Source organism: Siphateles boraxobius, unplaced genomic scaffold, assembly GCF_051911475.1.
Source record: "Siphateles boraxobius isolate OS27281-9 unplaced genomic scaffold, OSU_SipBor_1 22, whole genome shotgun sequence".
Taxonomy (NCBI): domain Eukaryota; kingdom Metazoa; phylum Chordata; class Actinopteri; order Cypriniformes; family Leuciscidae; genus Siphateles; species Siphateles boraxobius.
In genome coordinates, this window is record NW_027508833.1 from 27,523,814 (window position 1) to 27,551,286 (window position 27,473).

The 27,473-nt window shown below is 38.7% G+C and overlaps 1 protein-coding gene across 1 annotated transcript in view; it reads right to left on the reverse strand.

Moving 5' to 3' along the window:
* Window positions 1-276: 276 nt before the first annotated feature.
* ttbk1b (tau tubulin kinase 1b) overlaps window positions 277-27,473 on the reverse strand; it is a 30,777-nt gene continuing 3,580 nt past the window's right edge. Inside the window, exons 2-15 of the mRNA XM_077239410.1 lie at window positions 27,269-27,412; window positions 26,295-26,442; window positions 24,436-24,509; window positions 24,223-24,363; window positions 24,031-24,135; window positions 22,865-22,930; window positions 22,588-22,680; window positions 22,298-22,423; window positions 21,434-21,588; window positions 21,050-21,263; window positions 20,765-20,940; window positions 18,930-19,446; window positions 3,446-4,785; window positions 277-2,557 (exon numbers count right to left, since the gene is read on the reverse strand). Of these exons, the coding sequence (XP_077095525.1) occupies window positions 2,113-2,557; window positions 3,446-4,785; window positions 18,930-19,446; window positions 20,765-20,940; window positions 21,050-21,263; window positions 21,434-21,588; window positions 22,298-22,423; window positions 22,588-22,680; window positions 22,865-22,930; window positions 24,031-24,135; window positions 24,223-24,363; window positions 24,436-24,509; window positions 26,295-26,442; window positions 27,269-27,376 (3,708 nt within the window). The 5' untranslated portion in view covers window positions 27,377-27,412 and the 3' untranslated portion in view covers window positions 277-2,112. The remainder of the gene's footprint in view (window positions 2,558-3,445; window positions 4,786-18,929; window positions 19,447-20,764; window positions 20,941-21,049; window positions 21,264-21,433; window positions 21,589-22,297; window positions 22,424-22,587; window positions 22,681-22,864; window positions 22,931-24,030; window positions 24,136-24,222; window positions 24,364-24,435; window positions 24,510-26,294; window positions 26,443-27,268; window positions 27,413-27,473) is intronic.

Here is a 27,473-nt window from a genome sequence, read left to right on the forward strand (position 1 = left end):
ATCGGTGCATCCCTAATTTTTAGGGTTGAATGGTTAACAGAAACATCTTGAACCAGTAATGCTTGAACTAGACAGTCTAGTTCAAGTATTACTGGACTGGGACACTATGATCAAAGATGATGTGATTACATAGTGTTTTAACTTCTCTGTTATTGCTCAATTCTTGTGCAGATGATACTCAATTCACTCTCTTTCACAACAGCCAGGACATGCAGATTCCCTATGTAGAACATCCACTATTCTTTTCTGAAAAAAAAGATACAAACCATCAACCGAAACAGTGATGAAACTTGCGTTTATTGAATGGCATAATTGATAATAATTGTTCAACTCAGAAAGGTTGCTCCTTAGTATAAGTTAGTCAATCATGATTCATGAAACGCATTCATGCAAATTCTCTTAAATCGACACTCTGAAGAGAGATGACCAACCACGAGAAGATGTCCTCATATCTTGTCTGTAATAAGAGCAGAAAGAGTCTTCAAACTTCTCTGCAGATGGAACATACAGCAGAAAATATTTTCCTTTTATTTCATCCAAACAAAAGCATGCAATGGTTTTGCAGTGGGGCATGGTTCAAATCAAGCACTCCCTTTAAGTTAACTCACAAACTAACACTGGCTAGTGTGCACCAAGGACATTTTTCTCCTCCGTTGATTTGACAATCTTCATGGATATTCGGGTTTTATTTCAAGCACAGGATGGGGAAAAACACCAATGATTAGAGCAGGCATGAAGGAAAACTCTTATAGCACCTTAGTCATTTAAACTCAAAGTCAGATTACCAGCCACACATGCTGTAGACACTCGAGAGTAGCAGTACTGCATAACAGAATAACATCCTAGAGTACATGTACACACCCCAGACATGCTGCTTTAACACACATTATTGGTTCCTGCTGCTTTATTCTCCTTGGTGTGTGTGAGTTTTTGAGAAGCTTTGATGTTCTCTTTGACCTTCATTCAGCTTCCTCCAGTGTTCTTTGAACTGTAAAAGTTGCATACAGATCAGTCTGAGACTTAGAAAAATGCAACTAAGTTAATCCTATTTTCATCCATTAATCTTTTGCTGTTTTTTTTTTTTTTTTGGAACAAAAATATAAATTTGTTTTTCAAAAGTACTGCTTACATTATCTACAGTTTTGCAAAAGACAATAAACAGAACGAGCATTTCCAAATGCATACCGCTGGTCCGGGATCCGGTTATAAATAAATTTAGCAGACGAGTGTCATGGATGGATTGATCAGAGAGAGAAACGCAGACAGTCGGCGGGGCAAAGAGGATTATATGATTGACATCAAACTGTAGCAGCAACATTAGTCATCAAGATTAAATGTAGGTATTAATACCAGATTTATGTACCATATGACATTTTCCCCCAGCATATTCTGCACAGAACTACCAAGTTTAGGTGCATATGATTATTATAATTCTGTTTGAGATAAATACAAATTTTAGAACACATTAATTGACTTGGGTTGATATAAAAGGCTGTCCCAAACACCAACTAGATAAAGAACCAGTACATTTGGGACGTTTGATACATTTTAGGTTTTTGTAAGTTTAAATAAAGCTATCTTTTTTTCCAGTTTCTGATATTGTGATGTTAGTCAAAAACCATTTGAGAAGTGATATTCAAACAAAATAAATGGCATGTACAGTAATGCATTTAAAAGCTTTAAAGCTGAAGTAAAACCCGATTCTACATTGTACAATGTGATTGATTGTATTATTGACCATTATAGTGGCATTAGCGCCATGGACAGAAGGATAGAGCCTGTGGAAGCTTTGTTGTGATGGCAGCAATTATTTCCTTTGCAGGTTTAAGGCATATGATGTGTGTTCATTAGTCCAACACACTTCATTGATGACAACTCGCCCTCCCCTCACACAGTTTTGTACAGTCACTGTGTGAATAAATGTCAGAGGTTCTCCTCATCAGAGGTATTTCAGTAGCTGCTGCAGTCACTTGGCTGAATAACGAACATGTTTGGTTGAATCTGTTGTGTGTTGTGAGAGGTGCAGTCCAACACTGATGATTGTGATGATGATGATGATGATGCTGAGGATGAAGATCATCTGGAGGAATGAAGTCCTTTAATGCATTGCAATTATCTCGTTGTAGTCTTTGAGTCCGGTGGGTCTTTCTTCGCTTTTTGAGATGAGGTTGATGGGTGGGTTTTGCTCTTTTTGGGGGTGGAGTCCTGAGGTTTGGATTTGGACTGCGATGGGCAAGGAGGTCTGGGCTGCTGGGGCTGTCGTTGCGTTTCATTGGCTATAGGCTGTCGGCGAATGCGCTGAGGCGAGGGGCTGTCGGTGCGAGAGGTGGCGTGGCTCCGAGGGGAGGTGCTAATGCTTCGAGTGGAATTAAGAGTTAAGGTACGAGTAATAGTACGTGTGGCGGTCCGACTTCCCTGTGAGTGGGAGGGGCCTGAAGGTGGAGGGCGGGGTGGAAGTGTTTTAGAGGGGCGGAGCTGAGGTTTAGGTGGCTGCTGATGGATATTTGTGTGCAGACTTGCAGACTTTTGAATCCTGGGATTGACAGAACTTTTGGTTCTGTTGGAGAGAGGAAAGAATTAGTCATATCACTCTAGAGCTATTATAGGATAGTCTGTATAATTTTCCTTACATAGTTTGTCAGTAAAAGTGCCAAGCTAAATCTGAGGTTCAGTATTCACAATTTTACATTTCACATTACGAGCTAGAAATTTCAAGAAAGTAGATTTTATAAACAGACATGCAAATGTGATGATGACTCTGTCCTAAAATATAAAGGCAGCTATATATTTTCTATATTTTTCTATACTGTTTGTATTTTTTTTATATCCTGAAATTGTTTTACTTTTTGCGTTATAACCCACAATTAGAGAGTACTGTTAAACCTGGAGAGAATCATAAAACTATAGCTAATAACTATTTTGTTCTATATAATTATCATTCATTCTATTTTGTTATACTTATTTTTTATACTCTTTTATAATTTTTTTCCACGGAGAGAGTAAGGGAATTATATATTACCAAAAAAAAGGTCCAGCTTAAAAAAATAATAGAATAATATTTATATTTAAATATATATATATATATATATATATATATATATATATATATATATACACACATAATTTTGTTACATATATATTTATTTAATTTATAAAATATTTATTTTTTGTCCATTTTGTCGTTCATTATATACTATAGTGGACCACGAGATGGGATTCAAATTGCAGTGTCCACAATTCTACCGGTTCTAGCAGGGACATTTTATATTTGACTGATATATATAAATACATATATTACAAACACATATCCGTAGGCCTTTAGATGGAAAGGTTTATAAGATAAAAAAAAACTTAAATTCAGTGAAATTCAGTGTGTTCAAACATTTAACTGGTAGTGTAGATTCAAATTAATTAGACTTCTAAATTGCAATTCTGTTCCACCAACCTGTATTGAATGAAAGACACAGATCTCTGGGTTTGCAGGGGGGTTGTGCCCCCCAGTTGGCCAGAAGACCCCCTGATGGGTGTGACTGGCCGAGGGATTCTGCTCCTAATTCTCCCATCTGCTCCTCTCTCTCCTCTCTTAGAGTTGTCTGATTGGTGGGTTTCATCCTCAGATGCAGTGGTTGAGAGTGTCGGGGAGGGTGAGGAGGCGGAGCGAGAACGAATCAGATGTGTTTGTTTACGCTCCAGAACGAGGCGGGCCAGCTGTTGTTGTCGGCTTTTGCGAGTTCGCTGCAACTGCTCCTGACTCTGCGATGACTTGTCTGAGCCCGTTTCTTCCTCCGACATAAGAACAGGAATACGGCTCCGCCTCTGTGGGAGCGGCTTTCTATTGGGTGACTCCCCCTCTGGTGGAGACATGTCCTTCTCATCCTCCACCTCTGTATGTCTGTTTTGTTCAGGGGTCGGAGATTGACACTCTTCCTGCTCCTGTTCCCTTTGCAGATCTACTTCTGGCACGACACCTTCTTGTCTGACTTCCATTTTGGTTTCTCTGGAGACTTCCTCCTCAATGGCTGTAGTCTCTGGCTGGTCATGTGACTCAGCTAAAAACACAGTCTCTGCTTCCTCTCTGCCACTTTTATTTACTTTTTCTTCAGCCTGTCTGCCATTCTCAAGTTCACTTTCTTCTTCTTTCCTCTCATCCTCTTCCCGTTCTACTGTAATCCTCTCTCTATTGCTCTCCTTTTGCTCTCGTTCACCGACCCATTCCCTCTCCTCTTTCTCTCCACCCGTCGCCTCACACTTAGGTATCAACTCATCCAGTCCAGGCGGGCGATGTCTGGCTGTCATGACATTGAGATGTGTTGTCTCAGCGATGTGGATGAAAGTGCGTTCCACCTTGGTGAAAGGCGGCGAGCAAGAACCGCTGGTGATTACAGCTGCAGATGTCATGATGATAGGTCTGGGGTCAGACCTAATAACAGAGGAAAGAGTCCCGGGTTCGGATTCATCTGGTATGGGCCGCTCTCCCTGCGGTGTCAATGCGGCGAGTGTTCCCTGCCCGTCTCCAGGTGAGACTTGCCCGTTACCAGCAGACACAAGCACCAGCGTGCGTGAGCCCTCTTCCTGGTCAAGGTCCCGGTGGGCGGGGGCGAGTAAGGTAGATGCAGCGCCCTCTGGACTTCCCTCACTACTGCGCGGGCTTCCGTCACTGCCAGAACCTCCAATCTTTGCACCCTCCTCTCTGAGATCGTCAAACATCAACACACCGGACACAAAGTCGACTCGCTTCATACGCGTCTGAGAGGAAGGCGGTGAAGGTTCAGCCACTGCGATCTCCTGTAACAATGCAAGAAAAAGAGAAAAGAAATGAGTGAAATAATGTTAAAAGAGCTGGATAAGTTCAAATTAGTATTAGGAAGATAAATATTTTGTAGCATTATAAATGTTTTGATCAATTTAATGCTTAATGCAATTTCATATACAACTTCTGTCAGGACCACTATCATCAAAGATGATTGAAAATTAGCATACAGTTTGGATTGGTGGTATGGTTCTGTTCTGGGCAAGAACTCCCTGCAGCCTAGCAAGGACAAGAGCAGGGACAGCAGCAATAACCCCCCTTAGGGTAAACAGAGCAGAACCAACATAAATGTATTGCAGAAATCATTAATGTGCAATAATGTAATGTACAACATGATTCAAGAAAAATTTGTCTGAATCGAAGAGGAATATCAGAAGGCCAAGTCCTGACTGGATGAGAGGAGGAGCTGAGGATGGAGGAGGGTAATTAATAAGGGTAAGCGAGCTTGACTGATGTGACCTGCCAAAACTAACGCTACGCTTGATTTTTGATCAATTTAATGCATTATTGGTGAATAAAAGTATCATGAATGGTAGTATGTATTGAAAATTGATCAAAAATATATCATTAGTTGATCAAAAGTTCAAAATTTCGAAAATAAAAAATTATTAAAACTTGAACTTTTTATCAATTTAATGCTAAATAAAAGTATTCATTTATTTCCAAAAAAAGCTAAAAATTTTAAACGACAGAACGTTATTGCAAATCAGGTTTGTTGGCAAAATTTACAGACTTTAAGCTGTTTGCAATGAACAAATCAAACAAATGTAATTGAAATAGCTCAGCTATGTGTTTTTCCCAAATTCAACTGAAAATGCAACTTTTAAGACTTCTGCAGTCTCAAAATTATTCAACCCCTTGAATAGAATCCCTCACAACAGCACAAATCCGCAAAATAGGTGTTTATCAGAGCTTTATTGGTTGCACCAGGTATGCTTGAGCTATAACACATGAAATACCTGAACTAGCTAGGTTCGTTGAGTGTCACATTTGACGGCATGTTACCAATATGGCTAAGTCAAAAGAATGGTCCAAAAAGTTTAGAGAAGATATCATCGCCCTTCACAAACAAGGAACAGGATACAAAAAGCGAAGTTAAAGGAACATTTGTTATAGACCAGGGGCCTCATTTATAACCATTGCGTACGCACAAAACAGGCCCTGAAAGAGGCGTACGCCACTTACAACGCACAAGTTGTGATTTATAAAAACAAACTTGACGGGAAAATTTGTGCACCTGCACGCAAACTCTGACCCATGCGTACGAACATTTTGGAGATGGAGCAGTTTGGCGACACCGATGGTGAGCTGGAGTTAAATGTCTTTTTGGTCACTTTTAGACAGAAAATCTAAAGAAAATTATACATATACAGAAAGATAATAGATAATACAAATATAATTTCACAAACCAAGCCTATCACATGAAGCAAACATCCATCCCTTCTTAAATGTCCGCGCCAGCGAGCGCGTTTGGCTGTTTAGTGAAACTGACGCATAGCATAACGCATCTAAAACCGTAAATCTTCAGTTCATGTTCACAATAACAGTTTAAATAAAACAATGATTTAAACTTTATTTTACTTCTGTTGTAAAGATTTAGATTAAATATGCCATTCTGATTAATGTAGTTAAACACTTAAATTACATGAAATCATTACTGAGAAGTTACAACCTTTTTTAGATTCAATAAATAGAAATATTTGTTGTGGATGCAATGCTTTCGAACACTTTTCCTCTTGCATGCTGTGTTTTAATGTTTTAACTAAAGAGATAATTGCTTAACATGATAATAGCAGATTGTCTGAGATAATGGTTTTGTGCAAACAATGCACAACAATGTCTATCGGTTTCCATTAAAAACATAAATCAATTAAAAATACTCTTTGGCCAGTGGAAAAGATTAAGAAAAACTTTCTCCGAAATGTATTCTAGACTATTTGATTTATTTATTCAAAAACAAGGCAAGGACAGGCTACTAGTTTTTATTAATGTAACTAATGTGACAGCACAGCCTGTCACAGTGTCTGGTTGTTCCCTGGGTTAAACACTAGAGATCCTCAGTTTTCACGGTGTCTATGCATTCTCACTACAATTCCCATGATCCCGTCTGTCACTGATTGTTCATTGCCTTACAGCTGTTTCTCTTCACCTTGTTTGCACTTGTGTATATATACCCTGTCTGTTTCAGTGTTTGTCACGGAGTCCTTGTATTATGTCCCCACACTTCCGTTATTTTTATCTTACTGGTTCTCGTTTGTACTTTATGTTTTGGATTGCCTTATTGGACTTTTGACCCCTGCCTGGATGACTACGAGTTTGGATTGCCCTTTAATATTAAACTACTGCTCTTGGATTTTCTGCCTCCTGTCTGTGTTCCGTGACAGAAGGACTCCGACACACCTAATCCAGCGGTATGTTTTGTAACATCTCTTCCCCAGCCACCGAGCGGGAGAGAAGGGAGTTTTTTAAGGGGACCTGATTGGTCAAGTTTCGCGGGACCAGTGGAGGTCGCAGTGGAGGAGGTGGTCGAGAGACTGTTCACATCCCGTCTGCCCAGTCAGAGACTGTTCACGTCCCGTCTGCCCAGTCAGAGACTGTTCAGGTTCTGTCTGCCCAGTCAGAGACTGTTCAGGTCACGTCTGCTCAGCCAGAGACTGTCCACGCCACGTCTACCCGGTCAGAGACGGATCAGGAGATGCCCATTCGCGTGGCCGCGAGGGCACGGATGGACTATTTGGAGCATCTGATTCGGATCCTAGACAAGCCTGTGCTCGCTGTTCCAGAGCCGGAGCCAGTGTCCGTTCCAGAGCCAGAGCCTGTGTCCGCTGTTCCTGAGCTGGTGTCCGCTATTCCTGAGCCGGAGCCGGTGTCTGCTGTTCCTGAGCAGGAGCTGGTGTCTGCTGTTCCAGAGCTGGAGCCAGTGTCTGTTCCAGAGCCAGAGACAGATCAGGAGATACCAATCTCGCAGCCAGGGGAATACCGAGCAACTATCTCGAGCGTCTGGCACGGATCCTGGAAGGACCCTTCAGACCTTTTGTTTCCCTGGTTCCAGAGCCGTAACCAGTTTCTGTTCCTGAGCCGGAGCTCGTGTCTGCTGTTCCTGAGCCAGAGGCCGTGTCTGCTGTTCCTGAGACGGAGCCCGTGTCTGCTGTTCCAGAGCCGGAGCCAGAGCCAGTGCCTGGTCCAGAGCCGGAGCCAGTGTCTGCTGTTACAGAGCTGGAGCCAGTGTCTGCTGTTCCTGAGCCGGAGCCAGTGTCTGCTGTTCCTGAGCCGGAGCCAGTGTCTGTTCCTGAGCCGGAGCCAGTGTCTGTGCCGGAGCCAGTGTCTGCTGTTCCTGAGCCGGAGCCAGTGTCTATTCCTGTGCCGGAGCCAGTGTCTGTTCCTGAGCCGGAGCCAGTGTCTGTTCCTGAGCCGGAGCCAGTGTCTGTTCCTGAGCCGGAGCCAGTGTCTATTCCTGAGCCGGAGCCAGTGTCTGTTCCTGAGCCGGAGCCAGTGTCTGTTCCTGAGCCGGAGCCAGTGTCTGTTCCTGAGCCGGAGCCAGTGTCTGTTCCTGAGCCGGAGCCAGTGTCTGTTCCTGAGCCGGAGCCAGTGTCTGTTCCTGAGCCGGAGGCAGTGTCTGTTCCTGAGCCGGAGCCAGTGTCTGTTCCTGAGCCGGAGCCAATGTGGTTGTGGCTGTCCTTGTGGTTGTACCTGAGCCGGTGTCTGTTCCTGAGCCGGTGTCTGTTCCTGAGCCGGTGTCTGTTCCTTAGCCGGTGTCTGTTCCTGAGCCGTCTTCTGTTCCTGAGCCGTCTTCTGTTCCTGAGCCGTCTTCTGTTCCTGAGCCGTCTTCACCGCTCCGGCCGCCCGATGGACTGTCTGCCCCGCCCTGGCCGCCAGCTAAGCCGTCACCCCTTGTTCCTGTTGCCCTTCATGGACCTGGCCCACCATCCCTCCCCCTGGTCCTCCACTGTTCCACCTCCCTCCTGGACTCTTGTTTTGTTTTGTATGGTGTCTTGGAGCGTCTGGTAGCCGCTCCGTAGAGGGGAGGTTATGTCACAGTGTCTGGTTGTTCCCTGGGTTAAACACTAGAGGTCCTCAGTTTTCACGGTGTCTATGCATTCTCACTACAATTCCCATGATCCCGTCTGTCACTGATTGTTCATTGCCTTACAGCTGTTTCTCGTCACCTTGTTTGCACTTGTGTATATATACCCTGTCTGTCTAAGTGATTGTCACGGAGTCCTTGTATTATGTCCCCACACTTCCGTTATTTTTATCTTACTGGTTCTCGTTTGTACTTTATGTTTTGGATTGCCTTATTGGACTTTTGACCCCTGCCTGGATGACTACGAGTTTGGATTGCCCGTTTTAATATTAAACTACTGCTCTTGGATTTTCTGCCTCCTGTGTGTGTTCCGTGACACCGCCGCATTTCATATTTTCCTAATGTCTTGTACCGTTAAACATGTTATCACGTGGATGAATAATCATATGCAAATGATATGCAGATGAGGATATGCATAGTAAAACTAGGCGTTGTAAGCTCCATATATGGTTGTTCCGGGGAGGAGACGCATGTGCGCACAATCTTCCGCTAACTGGGATTTATAAAGTGAATTCTGCGCAGGATCCTACGCACAGTTTTATAAATGAGGCCCCAGATTTCTGAGAAGGCAGGTTCAGAAAAACCCTCAAGTGACAGCAAAAGACCTGCAGCAAGACTTGGTGGCAACAGGTAGTAAGGCGCGTACTAAATGCATTGAGTTTCCATGCCAGAACTCCAAGATGTACACCACTACTGACCCAAAAGCACAAGAAAAGTCAGCTCCAATTTGCTCAAAATCATACAAATAAGCCACAGAAGTTTTGGGATTCTGTTTTGTGAAGCGATGAAACAAAACTGGAACTTTTCGGCCCTGTGGATCAGCGGTAGGCCTATGTCTGGAGGAAGAAGAAGAAAAACGAGCAAAGAAAAAAAAAGGGAAGGAAATTAAACGTTTTACTTCAGCGTGTAAAGACGTGACAAACTTATACTGTATACATACAATTACAGTAGTTTGATTTGTTCATTGGAAACACCTGAGAGTCTGTAAATTTTGCCAACAAAGTAATTATTAATTTATATGCACAATAAGAATACAGAAATTAAAAAAACAATTTTGGACCACATTGTGAGAGAAGAGACCACAATTTCGTCATTTTTCAGATTATTTACTTGTGATTTGGTTGTATACAAGCTTTGCAGGATTGTCTTTTTAGAATGACATACATAGTTAAAAAGGCACAAAAGTCCATTTTACAGTGTAATATTTTTTAAATGATTTAGCCCATTTGTGATTTCAAGTGTAGACTCAAAGACAGTGCTCAGCCAACAGTATGTACAGCGAAGGACACACACAGAGTGAATGAGACAGAGGAATGTGTTAGTACAGCAGCATGTTCAGCTATCTGTCCAAAGACTTATACTTTTACAAAAGCCCAAAATACATGCGTGTTCATTATACTATTAAGTCTACTATATAGTCCCTATTGTATTTATTGCACTAGCTATTTTGTGAAAGACTCTAGCAGTTGAAGTTTGACCCTGATTCACACATGTAATGCTTCTATGAGCAGGTCTGGGATTAGCTGATGATGAGGAGTAACATTTATCAGCAATAAAAAGTCCAGCGTATGATATAAATTTTGACTCAGAAAATTTCAGAAAATTATTCATAACAATATATGTGTGAGAAGCCATCTCGGTTTTAGACTTTTCCCAGCACGTTATCAAATAGATAAAAGTACATTTAAAAGTTTTTTTTTTTTTTTTACTAATAGACGTTGCTAAACACTGTTTCACGCTGCTCGGAGCTCAAGGTTTGTCTCTGGGGAGTTCAGACAAGCTCAAAGATTGACCCAGTTAGAGACAGAGAATGTGAGAGGTTATGAATGTTGAATGGCATGAAGCAGGACTGCAATGAAAAGCTGTTCGGCTTATAATGAATTTAGCATAAAACATGGTACTACATGTAACAACACTAAGATTCAGAAGTAATGGACATCATTATTTACAGTCTCTCAATAAAGTAGAGAAGAAATTTGAAACTTCCTCTAACCTTCCTCAAACTATCTGAACATGTTATCTCATACTGTAAAAAAAATGGATTCTTTAAATCTTTATCAGCGTGGAAACACTACATTTCCTGGGCAATAATTTTTTTCATAAGAAATTTACAGAATTTAAATATACTAATAAAAAGATATTTGTCTGGTCAAGATTAAATCTGATCAAACGTGTATAAGTACCTTTCATAAGTTTGGTGTCAGTTTGGGATTTAAAAAAAAAAGACATTAATACTTTTATTCAGAATGGATGCATTAAATTGATCTAAAGGTAAATTAAATACATTTATAATGTCACAACATATTTATATTTTAAATAAATGCTGTTCTTTTGAACTTTCTATTCATCAAAAAATCCTAAAAATGTATCACGGTTTCCACAAAAATATTAAGCAGCACAGCTGTTTTCAACATTGATAATAATAATAAATGTTTCTTGAGCACCAAATCAGCAAATTAGAATCATTTCTGATGAAAAATAAAAAGAGAATAATAATTTCTGATGGATCCTATGACATTGGGAAATGGCTACTGAAAATTCAGCGTTGCCATTACATTACATAACAATACAATAAAAAAGAAAAGAGTTCATAATTTCAAAATATTACTGTTTTTTCTGTATTTTTGGTCAAATCAATGCAGCCTGGGTGACCATAAGAGACTTCTTTCAAAAACATTAAAAATATCGTCAACCCCAAACTTTTAAAGTGTTATTTGATGTCTCAAAATAACCCAATTAACAATCTTTGGGATGCCGAAATCATTACTATTACCGGTACTATTATCCTGCATAACAAATAAAAACCCGGGTTCAATTGCAGCTGAGCTTTTGTATACATATGTACAGTCATTCAGTCTGTGCTACTCTTCTCCATTAGGAAGACATTTGGATCAGCTGTTTCACACAATTCAGACTACAAACTCTTCTGAACATTACAGTACATTGGTGAATCCAAATAAACAGTGGTTGGTGTTAATTGCATTAAAACCACCAAAGCAAAGCAGCACAGATGCCATGCGGCAACTGCTATGAACGCTGAATTCCAAATCAATATTACATAAATAATGAACTTTGTCTTTATTCATATGTTTTTTACCACTCAGAGTTTGGTGCAGTTGGCACAGCGAGGCAAATTATAGTTTAAGAAAAAAATTCTACATCTTCAGCAAGATGGTTCGCACATGTATTGATATCCAGCATTGAGTCACATAGCATTTCTACAGCATGAATTTTAAGTGAAACATTAATACACTGACAAAAAATCAATCTCCCAACAGATATGTATATATCTCAACTGAACTGAGGCTAGAGGATAAAGTGATAATTTCAATAATGTGTGAATGCTACTTAATTTTTCATAGGAAGTATCTAACACTGTGCACTAACCAGGCACAACCAATGTGTCTGTCTGTGAAAATGTGACACAATCAGCCAGTGTTTTATTGTTAACTGAAATTGAAACTATTAAAAAATAAGAAATGTTACTGAAATAATAACTAACTGAAATAAATTTTTAAGTTGACGTACTAAAATTACATTAAAAAAAGTTAAATAAAAATGACAAAATCGCATATCAAAATTACTAAAACTTAAACTAAAATTAAAAAGAAAACAACAAATATAAAAATAAAAGCTAATTCAAAACATTAATAAACATTATAATAGTATGTATGTATTTATGTATGTAAAAATAACGTAACATTTGTCAGTTTATTGCATCGTGCCTGATTACTACACAATATGTGATTTAATTTCTATGACACCGATACTGAGCTTCTGCATTCAAAAGCTTATTTATGCATTGATTTATGTGACTATTATGACGTTATACACTAATGTAGCATGTCAAGTCTAGGCCCAGGAACAAAAATGGCAACATTCATTTGCTGAATGATAAATTATAGTCAAGTTCAAATATCTGCATGTGTGCATCATACCACTAATGCATGTGTGACTAAACCAAAGAAAGAGGCTCAGTCTTCCTTTTACGCTCCTATTGTCTTGACCTCTATTGCACTTTGATATAGTATATTTAATATATCTCTATTCCAGAACTTTATACATTTTTCAACTCACTAACTATTAGTCAGATGTCTTGACATAAAGGATGTTGTTTATGTCTTTCTTGCCCTCAGATAAACACTGCTTAAGTTCACATAGAACCTAATATCCCTCTATCTGAAAGCAATATGCATATGTTTCTGTAATACTGACTTAAATAATTAATGCAGAAAAAATTATCTTTAAATATCTTTTTATAGCTAATATGGAAGACAAATGTGATATCACAATTAATCTACATGACCAAAAGTATGTAAACACACACCAAACCGACACTCAATTGTTAAGCATATAATTTTTAAACCATGGCCATTTACCTAAAAATGTTTAGGAGGAGGTTGTACGGCTATATACCTGGGCTGTGTTTAACTCCGCTTTTAGACATATACTCGTGAACTTCCCTAAGCTCTTCCCCTCTGGGGGATCCCCATCACCATTGTGCGTTCAACTTTGTCAAGTGGGCGAGGGAAGTTTATTTGGACAGACAATCGTCTCCTTGATTTTGACCAAGGGAGTAAATCTACTCAATATGTACACTTCAGGCAGATCCATAGACCATGTAGACGATTTAAGCAAAATTGCTCAAAGCCCATAAATACAATTCCTTGTAATGGAACATAATTGCTTATTACTGTTGACCAATAGGTGGCACTGACACCAAATTGATCAGGTGTGGTCAGTCTTGAGTGAAAATTACACACATAAAGTTTGGTCAATATGTCAAATCTTTTCCAGAGATACAGCCTCTGATGCAGTTTGGAATTATGCCATCAAATGTATTGATGCGGTATACGAAAATGGTTGTCCATTGAGACTAAATCCACAACTTTTTGCCGACATAGGTTGAAGATGATCTGACTCGAATTTGGTGAAAGTCGGACGAACTAGGAGAAATTCGAAAAAGAAAATCAAAATGGAGGACAGCAAGTTCAGCGAAGTCTGACAAAATTGGTATCTATCTTCTAAGCATGACCCAGATAATCTATTAAGAGCAGTATCATTACAATAGGCATGCTGCACTAATCTTAAGAGACCAGTCTCTTCATTTTTGGTCAAACTGTTCAGTAGTTATAAGCAAAAATATCCATTTTCATATCTCCTGACCACTAGGTGGCACAGAGACAAAACACTGCACATACCCTCAAGTTATGCTTGTAATTACACGTACCAAGTTTGGTCTGGATACACTACAGCATTGTGGAGATACAGCCTCGTGTCTATTTTGGCGTATTCTCAAATCTGTTAGCACGTTATACGAGAATGGTTTGATAAATTAACTTGAATTCAGAATTGAAGACAAAAAAACCCCAGAATTTTCGTCTGCATCGTCTAAAGATCATCTGGTTTGATTTTTGTAAAAATAGGACGAACGGTCTAGGAGGAGTTTGCAAAAGTAGGTTTTCCGGAAAAAAATCCAATTGGCGGATTTTTTTGTTTTGTTTCTAGCCCTTAAGATTCAAACATTATAAGCATAAATGTGAGTGCAAATTTGGACAGTTGGTGGAGCTAGAGGGATTGAGTTAAAGACTCTAAAATTGCTATCGTTATTGTTCAGACTGTCCTCTATCTGTGTGCAAAATTAGGCAGAGGAAGAAGAAAGAAGAAGAAGAAGAAGAAGTAGTATTGCATTTAAAGACATTGCAAGGGTTCTGCCAGTAGTGGGCAACGTAGCGCGCAACGTAAGCAATGATGCAGATTCGTGTAAACAAGATGGGGGAAAGTTAGCGAGGGAAGGGCATACAAAAGTAGACTTAAATGCAGCCTTGTTAGTAAAGGATGTAGCTGAAACAGCCAAATTCATTAAATAGAAATGTGTGTCCACATACTTTTATCCATGCAGAACATTTAGTTCAGGCCTATTACTCACACATTGGACATGTGTACACGCAACTCATTCTCTCTGTACAGCACGGTTTCACTCTGCTTGAAGTGCCAGAGGATCCAAGCAATTGGATTATTTGATAGGTCCAAAGCCTTTGAACCCTGCACAAGCTGTATATGATTAATGTCACACTTTCTCTCAGCTACGAAAGACGCCAATAAGAATCTATATTAAGAAATCCATCAGTTCAAATTCTGTCGTGCTTGCTTAAGAAAGCCATTCATTCCGCCTGGAGGTGCATGTTGTGGCATTTGACATGTTCTATATGTGCTGAGATCATATTGATGCGAACAGACTGTGCAAAAATAGCTTAGCAAGCACTCACTGTCCTTCTAGTGTCCTATACGAACACACAGCAGGTGAACGCACCCTTTTTAAGTAACTGCTTTTGACCGACATTCAACATTGAAAACACAATCACACTATCAGCCTGCATCACATCTGTCCTCTTACACAGAACATGATGGTGTTATGAGATTCTAAAAGGCCAAAGCAACAACTACAACAAAAAAATATATTCTCATCACTTTAGTCAATGTACCCGTCCCACCTGACACCAGCAGCTCTGCAAACATCCTCCAAGGACGTAAAAAGTAGTTTTTTTTTCTTTTTTTTACAAAATATTTAGTGTACAGTGTCTTTATGAGTAAATACATCTTACAGCATTGCACAGAATTGCTTTGTTTTGGAGAATAATTTATCTCTCTCCAATTGTCCCAAGTAAGGGGACAATTCACCCAAAAATGACAATTCTGTCATCATGTCATTCCAAACCTGTATGAATTTCTTTCTTCTGTGGAACATTAAAGAAGATATTTGTTTTCGTCCATGCAATGAAGAACAATGTGGTCCAAAAAAAGCACTGACTTTTAGACATTTTTCAAAATATCTTCTTTTGAGTTCCACAAAAGTCATAGGGGTTGGAACAACATGAAGGTGAGTAAATGATAACACAATTGTAATTTTAGGGTGAACCTTTTAATTTTAAATATCCAATAACACATTTCAGTGTAGCTAGAGAGGATCTCATATCTCGCTGTCACACAAACAATCTCTCACACACGCACACGGATCTCACAATCACAGACCAAGTTTATTGCCCAAGCTTCCGTACTGATTTTTTTTCATCTATGGACACAAAAGCGGGCACCATACTCCTCTTCTATTAAAACGGCACCACACGTGTGCATCTGTGTACGTTGATGGTGGGTGAATCATGTCTTGTTCATAAGTTTGGCCAGTATTTGCTGAATGTGTAGGCGTGGTATATTTAGTACAGAATGCCGGGCTCTGGGGTTGCCCTGCAACAGGGGCATGTGTCTGCGATGGGCGTGACGGTGGGCGGGGCTGCTTTCAGCTGAGCGGCTGCGCTGAATGGCCGCTGCCCCGAGGGCGGGGTCGTGGGGGAAGTGCTCCGTGTCCATGGTATTGGAGGAAAACACGTACGACGCCAGTCTTCTCAAATGGGCGGGCCTCGGGAATGAGTGATGTGGGTGTGGCCTGTCCTCCTCCAACTGAAAAAGACCAATAAGAGTGGAGGAAAAGAGGAATCAGGCTGAGGAAAAACTAAAACGCGAAGTATTGAAAAAAATCGTGTTTTTTGTCTTTTTTGTGTGTGATGTGTGATGCACACACAAAAGCACACCAATAAAAAACATGTGATATACGATACATTATATCAAATGGGTGGTACAAACACATAGATGTGCTGTAACTCGTTCAGAGGACAAGACCAGCCCACATCTGTCTAAACGCTAAAGACAGGCTTGATTAAGCTTAGGTGTGAGTGAATGTATGTTCTACATGTTGTGATGGAGCCACCGTGTGCACACAGACCCCTGGGGCACCAAGGTGAACGTGATTTCACCAAGTACAACATGTTCCTTGATCAACGTCTTTGTTGATCCTGGAACAATATTCCGATCAACCAATCAGATTTTTGGGGACAAGATTACAGTTTATGTCAATTTTAGCCTTACAACCAGGGTTAGGTGCTTCTACATCAGTGTTATTCACCTATCATTTCCCTCTGATTTTAAAGTAGGGATAGGATTAGGAGTAAAGATAGGGATTAGGATTACATTTTCAGACAGAAATTACGTTCCAGGATCAACAAAATATGTTGATCCAGGAACATGTCTTATTTGGAAAAATCACAGTGACCGTATGACCAAGGAGCAAACTAAGCTTGGCTGTAAACTGTTGAGCATGACGTACACACACACACACACACACACACACACACACACACACACACACACACACACACACACACACACACACACGCACACACACACACACATAAACACACACACACACATAAACACACACACACACATAAACACACACACACACACACGCACACACACACACACATAAACACACAACCATAGAACCCTAAAATATGCAACTCAATACAAATGCATAGGATTACATAACACACTCACATATACCTCAGGGTGGTGTACACTCATATACAAACAATGTATTCTAATTATCTTGCAGTAAAAGTTATCAGTATCTTAAAAGAGACTTTCTTGTACTGGTAATGTCATTAATTAAAATATTAAGCAGCTAGGAGCAAATGCTGGTAGTATATCCTAACACTTAAACACAAGCCACAGGGTAGTTTGTCAAACACTGAAAGCTTCAAACTAAAATTACAGACTGTGAAAAAGCTGAAGGATGAATTTAAACAGCTTTATGCTACATTACATTTGCTTGCAGGACATATTATTGCTTACAGGTTAAGTTTAGGGTCATTGAGGGAGTGTTTAAATGAAAAGTCATGGAAAACATCGATATTTTAAAATTTTAAATATAAAATTCAACTTTATATCACAGGAATAAATTACATTCTAAAATAGAAAACTGTTTTTTTATTGTAATAATTTTTTTTAATCAAATAAATGCACCCCTCGTTGAGCTGAAGAGACTTCTTTCAAAAACATTAAAAAAACTTTTCGACCCCAAAAAGGTAATATATTATAAATATAATCTCAATAAATTCTGTACCAAAATGCATGTACTAATGTTCACCCTTGTTGTAAGCTGTTACCATTTTATTTATTGTTGATTGTGTTTATTCACAAAGATGGTACAAAACAAAAAAAACTATAATTCAGTCATGAACATAACATTTCCTCAACAATAATTACATCTATGCCAGTGTACAGAGTACAGACATAAATTAGACAGGTGTTGGGTCCTTAGAAGCACGTAGTCTTTCTCTAAAAGGCTTTTAAAGACAACATGAAATCAAAAATGGCCATATTTACTTTTAATAAAGTAAACTATTAATTTTATCTATTCATCATGTTATTCTAAAAAGCCTAAATAACAAATAAAAAGTAAAAAATAACAATTGCTCTCCCTCTGAAATGACAATCCTTTCATCTCATCCCATTTGCTACAGTAATTTTTGTTGTTTTTGAATATCCTATTTCACTCAGATATGTCACATTACAAAACTAAGGTGAGCTGTGTAGTAAAATTCATGTTGACTGTTGAAAACAAGCATGTACTCGCAGACCAATGGCATGTGATAAAACGATAATATGCAATAAACTGTATTTCAAACTAGATTTAAAATGATAGGTCAACCAAAAAACACCTTCATGTTCCAAACCCATAAGACTTTGGTTGATCTTCGAAAAACTAATTAGGATAATTTTAATTAAACCTGAGAGATTTCTGTTCCTCCATTGAAAGGCCAGGTAAACAAAATTTAAAAGATCCAAAAATGGCTATCAAATGAATCCAAATGAATCAAGTAGTTTAATCCACGTCTTATGAAGACGTATGCGTGATGCATGAAAACCAATACATTAAAATTAATTTAAATCGGTTCATCCTAAATTAAATCAGTAAAATCATATAAGATCTTTTAAGTTATGGTTACCTGGACTTTCAATGGAGTGAAGTCTTATGGGTTTGGAACAACACAAGGATGAGTAGATGAATTTTTGGAACTATCCCTTTAAGCTTTCAAAAAGCTGTTATCAGAGTGCTAAAGATCATCAAACACATAAAGTGATACGGTTCATCAATACACACACTTGCCCACACATACACACTCAGGTGTGACTTACCGGGCCATCAGGTCCAAACGGCTCCGACTCCCTCCTTCTTGGGCAGGTTTGAGGCAACGAGTGACAAGGTGAATTGGCGGGGTTTGGTCCCAGCCCCTGCTCCTCTGCTACAATCATCATCCCACGTTGAGTTTTGGGTCGTACAACAGCCTCAGCTCCACCCATCCCGTGCACCGCTCCTCTCCTTCGTCTCTCCTCGTGATCCTCAAGAGGGCGTAATTCCTCCGGTTCCTCATCTGTGGTGCCTGAGGTGGTGGGTTCTGCCCCAGGATGGAAGTCTTTCAACTCAGTTTCTTTATCAATCATCACCCACTCCCGGCTGTCAAAGTCCTCCTCTTCTGCCAGCGGGACTGAGCGGATGAAGGCATTACTGTGGGCCTCCTGGTCACCGTCTGCAGAGACATCATGGCGGCCACCGGCCAGTCTTTCTCCCTGTCCAGCGTCTAAAGAGAACATCTGAGCAGGCTGGGAAGAATAGACGTGCCTGGATGGAGAACCCAGCATGTCCAAACGAGAGCTGCCACAAAACACACAAAGATTAAGACACAGAATCAACTGAACAACAATTTATTTAAAAGTATTTAACCTCAGAATACTACTGTTTTTTTTTTTGTTTTTTTTTGTTTTTTAAAGAAATTAATACTTTTATTCAGCAAGGATGCATTAAATTGTGTTTAATTTAAACTGCATAAATCAAAGGTCACAGTAAAGACAATTAAAATGCAACAAAAGAATACAACACTCATTTGATCATTTAAGTTATGGTTACCTGGTCTTTCAATGGAGGTCAGGTAATCAAATGAAAAGGAACAAATGAATGTTGTTCTTTTGAACTTTCTATTCATCAAAGAATCCTGAAATAAATGTATAATGCTTTCCACAAAAGTACTGGTGTTTAATTTCTTGAGCACCAAATCAGCATATTCGAATGATTTCTGAAGGATCATGTGACACTGAAGACTGGACTAATGACGCTGTAAATTCAGCTTTGCCATTACATAAAAAATTACATTAAAAATTAAAGTAGAAAACTGTTATTTTAAAAATGTGTTAATATTTCACAATGTTACATATAGGCCTATTCAAAAAATGTATGTAGCTTAAGAGAAGCACAAAATACTTTTTTTCAAAAAAATCTTACCTACCCCAATTTTTTAAATGGTAGTGTATGTTTATCCACAAACATGTTTATCATACAGCAAAATAACTATAATAAATTAATATTTGTGTTTCATCGAGTCAGACGCTTTAATCTCTATATCCCTAAAATTAATTTTCTGAACTGTGTTCAAATGTTGTTGTTTGGCATTGTTAGCTACAATGTGCTATTATTTCTGTAAACCTTTAATATTACATTAATAATTTAGACACCAATAAATATGGTCAATGTTTACTATATCAAATATTATAATATTTATTACTAATAATCATTAACAGTCATATAAGATAATTTCATAATTATCTAATTAATGATATATTAGTCAGAAATGTCAACGAAAAGGGTTGGAAAAAATATATCTTAAGATTATACTTCATTATACCCATTAAAAACTGCATTAATCTTTAATTTAACTTTTCCTAAGAAATATTTTTTGACATGCCAAGCCATTTTGATCTTAAAAATGCCATATGTTTCCATAATAAGACAAGCATACACTTTCCTTTCAGTAAATTCCCAGATGCCACGCGAAATGTTATAATACAAAACAAAAACCTGAAATGATTTCTTCTCAGAAAGCCACTTTTGAATTCTTTCATTGCCAACAAGACACGTGAGGTCGAGTGACCTTTAGAAAGCTAAATGTCAGCCAGTGGGATAGAGTGAAAAAACGTACCGTTTATCTGCACCATCTCCTCTATCCTCTGCAGCAGATAGGCGGTCTGATTCTGGGCTGTTTACTCTCCGGTACCTTGGAGGGCGGGCCTGAGGGTCTGCTTCTCCGCCCATCGCTGGGGATACTGACCTCCCTCCTCCGGCAGGCTCTTCCCCATCCTCTGATGCTACTTGTGTCTAGGAGGAAAAGCCGTTTTAAACACTTAATTGATCTAAAAGCATGTTTCAAACTAATTCAAATAAAATGTATTGGAATAATTGGGCATTATACATCAAAAGATAGTACCTTACTGATGCTGATCCTGAGTTTGTTACGATTGAAGTCAGTTTCATCCCATCCTTCACCAGCAGGTGGGGCTGGAGCAGGTTCGCTAGGCCTCCTGGGTATCAAAGCAGGTGGGGCGTTCTCTTGGTCATCTTCAATTAATTGTTCATCTTGCAGAACATCATCAGTGTTTTCCCTCGGTAATTCACCAGGTACCAGTGTCACATTCACCACCCTGAGAGAGACAATTCAAAGCTATATCAGAATGACATCCATATCATTCAAAGCCATATAAGAATCACAGTCATTTCAAAGTCAAAACAGAGTCAATCCAGTTTTATTCCAGAGTCAATAAACCCATTCCATTGTGGAAATGGTCTGATACTGTTGTAAGGGTAATCTTACCCCACGATGGCAGCAGTTTGCCGTGTGTTTTGTTGCGGTGGTGTGTGGGTGCTGGTGGGGAGGGCTGTATCTGTTCCAGATTTTTCCCAGTCATACGGCTCATTTTCTGTTATCACCCTCTCTTTCATGCTGTTTTCAAATACTGACATTAGCAACTAGACCAGGAAGAAGAAAAGAAAGAAAAATATTTTTTCATTCAAAGTAGTTGCATGAAATAATACATTTGTATATACTGTGTGTTTTATGTATGTATATATATGTATATATGCCGTGCAAAAGTTTAGGGTTGGTAATGTTTTTTCTAATGTAATTGTAATGTAGTCTCTAATGCTCACCAAGGCTACAGTTACAGGTATTTGATTACAAATACAGTACTATTGTTTTCTGTTTTAATATATTGTAAATTGTCATTTATTACTGTTATGGCAAAGCTGAATTTTCAGCATCATTAGTCACATAATCCTTCAGAAATCATTAAATTACGCTGTTCTTTTTCAATTCTTACTATCAGTGTTTTTACAAAAGTTGTGCTGCTTAATACTTTTGTGGAAACCAATGATTTTTTCAGGTTTCTTTGATGAATAGAAAGTTTTAAAGAACAGCATTTATTTTAAGTAAAAATCTTTTTGTAACATTATAAATGTTTGTACTGTCACTTTTGATATATATATTCCTTCATTTTTTTTCTCTGACGACCACAAAAAAATCTTTCCCAAATTGAATCAATATGCTCATTAAGCTACGTACAAACATCTAGCAGTCGGTCTGACTAACTGTTGCCACACACACACACACACACACAAAATCAATGAGGAGGTAAGAGCACAGGAAGTGGGTGATTAGAGGTGTGTGTGAAGGGTTTACCTGATAATCAGGTTTGGTGAAATAATCCAAATCCAGCACATGGTCATAGAAGACATGAAACTCAGCTGGCATGTGTTTCAACAGCATCCTGTGCTCATAGCGCTCTTTAATCTGTCCCACCTGCTCCTGTTCACCAGACACACATTACAGACACAATTATCAACTCTAAAGGCTTTAATTATTCTAAACAAAAGCTCTTAAGACTGAGTACAACAAGGGTTAATACACTTAATTCAGTTCCATTTTCTTCATAGTCCCTGGCCAATGTGAGTGTGAAACAACTGTCTTACCTTATCTTTTATCTTACGCCATGGTAACTGTCCAACAGTAAACTCTACCAGCATATAAAACAACGACCACAAATCATCATGACGACCCATTTCCTGTTAAGAAAGGAATTAAATTGGTCTTCTTTAAAAAAAAACAAAAAAACATCTCATTTTATCTTATTCTGGCCAAGAATCATAAAGTTAGATATTGCATAAAGTTCAATGAACATGTTTCATGAATATGCTTGGATTGTGTTTGGTCTGTGGGCGTCCTTTCTGAAGCTGACACTACACTTACCTTGTTTTTATGAGCGTTAATGGAAGCGTAGCGTACTGTTCCTCTGAACCCAGCCACCGTCCTGGGCTAAAGCAGAACATTTAAAAGAGTCTCATGATAATAATTCACATCACTTTCATTTTTATACTTTAACACTTTTGTTGGAATAAGTAAATAATAATCAAAACAAAGAAACCATGAAAAGGAAATATAAGGAAGGGTGGAGCGACAGGAATTATGTACAGCTACTTTTCTGAACTTTTTGACCTTTTTGAGATTCTTAGCCTGATTGACTCCAAATAATTGAAAAGACAGGAAGTTTCTTACATAGAGATAGTAAAGGTGTAGGATGCAGGTACAGTATGCGAAGGTACGGCAGGGGTGTGTGGATATTACCAGAGGGGTATGTTGCAGGATTCATCATTTGAAATTTAAGGGCACAACCATTAGGGAGGATTGTGTAATTTCTAAAAGCCTTCAGAGGGTAAGGAAGGAATCTTTCCAAAATTTTGGAAAACTCACAATATGACTGTCGCTATGGTAACAGGGACAAACATCTTTGGCGGGGGAGCATGCGATTCAACATGAGAGCCAAAACAGAACTGTAAAAGAAAACTGAGAAAAGTGAAACATAAAAATGAATTCAAACATACAAATAATAGCATTTATTAGTGAATAAATAAATAAATAAATGAATAGGGATGCATGATACATTAACACACTGGAGCCATATGAATTACTTTTATGATGGATGGATGCACTTTTTTGGGCTTCAAAATCTCAGTAACTATTCACTCCCATTATAAAGCATGGAAGAGCCAGGATTTTTTTTAATACAACTCCGATTGTGTTTGGCTGAAAGAAGAAAGTCATATACACCTAGGATGGCTTGAGGGTGAGTCAATTATGTGATAATTTTCATTTTTTGGTGAACTAACCCTTTAATGGAATTGGGCAGAAATGTGATATCGGTGCATCCCTAGAAATAACTCCTGAAACATAAAGCATCACAACTAAATATAAAAACTGCACATGCAAGAAACAAATGTGAAAAATGTTGGTTATTAGGTCAATTTGGAGCTATTTCCATTGAAAAAAAATATTTCAAAACTAACACAAATAGTAATTGAGAGAAAATAAAGAATAAGAAGAATGTACCACAAAATAAAAGCAAAAGCAATACTTACTGGCCGCACCTCCCCATTTGTATTAGTGTACTGTCGTGCCAAACCAAAGTCCAGCATGTAACACTTCCTACAGGTAGACGGCAATCGGCCAATGGCAAAATTAGACTAAGGATAAGAGAGAGACCAGAATCAGTTGACAGAAGCCAGGTAAATGGATTGGGAAAGATAAGAGATGGAAACAGTGAGACGTACAGGTTTAATGTCTCGGTGCAGGAAGCCCACAGAGTGAATGGCTTCAATGGACTCCAGGATCTGTTTCCCCAACCGTAGAGTCGTGCTCATACTGAACGTCCCTCTAGGCTGACTCCTCCTGAGATCAGCCAGATTCCTTCCCTACAGAAAGAGAGAAACAGCTGCAGTTTCTTTCACACACACAAGAAAAAGAAGTTTAAAAAAATACTGTACCTGCAACTGCATGACAACGTAATTGAACTTGTCATTTCTTCCACATCCAATAAATTTGCAAACATGATTCTTTCCTGCACAAGAAATGAAAGCAGTAATGTCACAGATACAGTATTGCACTGAAATCACACATATTACAGCTTTTTCACTAATTCGCACATATGAAACACATTCAGCAAGCAGGTACAGACAGAAGCGGCGACATTTGGAATTTCAGCATGTCCTCCATGAAGGTTATAAAGACATGTGGGAGCGGCGAAAAAGAGAGGGATGGAGAAAAAGTGTGGTAATCCCTCTTTCCTTCAGTTCTTCACGCTCATTAGTCATACAGACTCCCAGTGGTATGCCTAAACTACAGCTGACGCTAACTGCCTTGACAGGCATGAAAGTCACAGTGTGTCTCTGTGTGTGTTTCATATGTGCACATCTGAAAACATTATGATGGGCATTTTAACAACAGATGAACTGTCACATATTTTTACAGATCCTGCTTGCTGCCTTATTATCTAAATACAAAGATGTACTGTACACTAGCATTCAAAAGTTGGAGTCAGTAAGATTTATTTAATGTTTTTGAAAGAAGTCTCTTATGCTCACCAGGGGCGGCATTTATTTGATTAAAACCACAGTAAAAATTGTTATATTGTGAAATATTATTACAAATTAAAATCACTTTTTTCCATTTTTTCCAACATTTATTCCTGTGATGGCAAAGCTGAATTTTCAGCATCATTACTTCAGTCTTCAGTGTCACATGATCCTTCAGAAATCATTCTTATACTGATTTGCTGCTCAAGAAACATTTGATTTCTTCAATGTTGAAATCAGTTGTGTTGCTTAATATTTTTGTGAAACCGTGATAAAAATGTATTAGAAATCTTTTGTAACATTATAAATGTTTACTGTCACTTTGTATCAATTTAATGCATCCTTCCTTGCTGAATAAAAGGTATTAATTTATTTTTTAAAAATTGTGCTGACCCCATCCTTTTAAATGGTTTATCAGAATAGATACCTATAAGTGACACATTCAAGTATAACATGAGCTTTGGCAAGTACATAGAACAGACTCGCCAACTGGCCGGTAACTTGAGAAAGAACAACATTACTATAAAATACATAGTTTAAATTGAATGGTAAGATGATAGTGTGACCATTGCTGATATAACATGAAGAATTAATTTTTTTAAAAGCCTACTAAAGAAAACACTGATTCAGTGAAAAAGTTTATCGAGGATACCTTAATGTTGTTTTATTACACATTTGTTGAATATTCCTTGCATTAAGCCACTAAAACAAAAATATGAAGAACAAAATCACTAAGGGCCAGATTTACTAAACAGGGCAAATTAGTGTGAGAACGCAATCCCATAAAAGCGCGATGAGAGTGGACATTTCTGCGCATGATCTACTGATGATGCGCAAATGAAAGAACACAGATGCAGCCGGATCATTTCAATAATAACCAACAGAATCTCCCAAGCTTTTTTGGGGAGTTAAATAATGGCACAAACACCAGTGAATTAACTAGCACAAAACTTAGTAAATCACCTTTCATAATTCATTTAAATACTCTCCTCGCATTTCCCTGCCTTTTCAGAGCTAATTTCTCCCTGCGTGTCTTTAATAAATCCAGACAGTAGTTTTTTAACGCCAAAAGAGGGTTTGCACTGGCGCAAGCTGTTAGTAAATCTGTCCCTTAGTGTCTTGGAGACGGATGAGATGGATGCTGGCTTAACTCACATACAGTATGATGCTGCAAGTGACACAATGACCTCAGGTGTTTATCGACAGCTAACTGATTATTAGCTAACTTAAATATGACACTAAATGCATACACATCCTCTCAGTCTCCTCACCTTGTAGTTTCTTTAGCACAGCAACCTCCATCTTTAGCACTTGTTTGGGCTGTTGGGCGGATTCCACTTTAAGAGCCACATTCTCCCGTGACAACAGGTCGCAGGCCTCATATATCTCCCCGAACCCTCCACCCCCAATCTTCTTTAGCTGAATACACAAACAATAGCAAGGTCAGTCATAGCGGAGCATTGATTTAACCTGTGTGTCATCTATGACACAAAGAAATCTGTGTGAACAACGTTAATAATCTAAAGAACTTTTTTTCCACTATAAAGACCCTTTTGTGCAATGAAAATGAATGTTAAAGCTCCTTCTTGGATTCAAAGATGCCAATAAAGAACCTTTATTTTTAATGTACATCGTAAATAAACATGCCGTGAGAAAGTCCCTTAGCTAAACAGGACAAATTTAGCTAAAACAGCTAAATTTACAGAGGAGAAATTGTAACAGGCTGGATTTGTTTTACATGCAATACATTGTATCACAAAATTTGATTGCCTAAGTTATTTGAGCTGCTCCGTTCTCTGAGCATATTACTAAACTCAAGAAAGATTTAATTAAATTCCATGCATTTCAATTCTAGTAGCATGCGCTAAACATATTGATTAATCTTGGCTTAAACATGCTTTATCACATGATTTATGACAGGATTAAGTTTAAGCCAGTAACAAATGAGTCAGACTCTGTTTTACGGACCACCACCACCATCCCCATTAAAGATATTATTACAGTAAAACAGCCACAAATAATTTCTGAGGAGATCTGCTTGAAGGAGAAGTGCTATGAACTGGCCCACAACCAAATGGTTTGGGAGAATTTTGGAAAGAAGCCAGACTGAGTTGATTTAAAAGCATCTGCTGTCATATGTGGACCATTTTGTCCTGTGCGGTTAGGCTACAAAGGCAACAGACACTTTAGGCATCTTTGTTCCATGCACACACTCCCACCTAAATACAGACAAACACACACTTACCACTTTCCAGCGCTCTTTCACCAAGCAGTTGGGGGGCAAGATGTCGACCTGCTCCCCCGCCCCGTTCATGTTTTCGTCGCCGTGGACAACGGGCCCTACGCACTGCATCGGCTGGCCAGAACTTTACCAAACCCTGCCATTTACCTGAAACACAGTGTGCACACAACTGCTAAACTAGCATGCCACAATATTGCATTTTAAAATA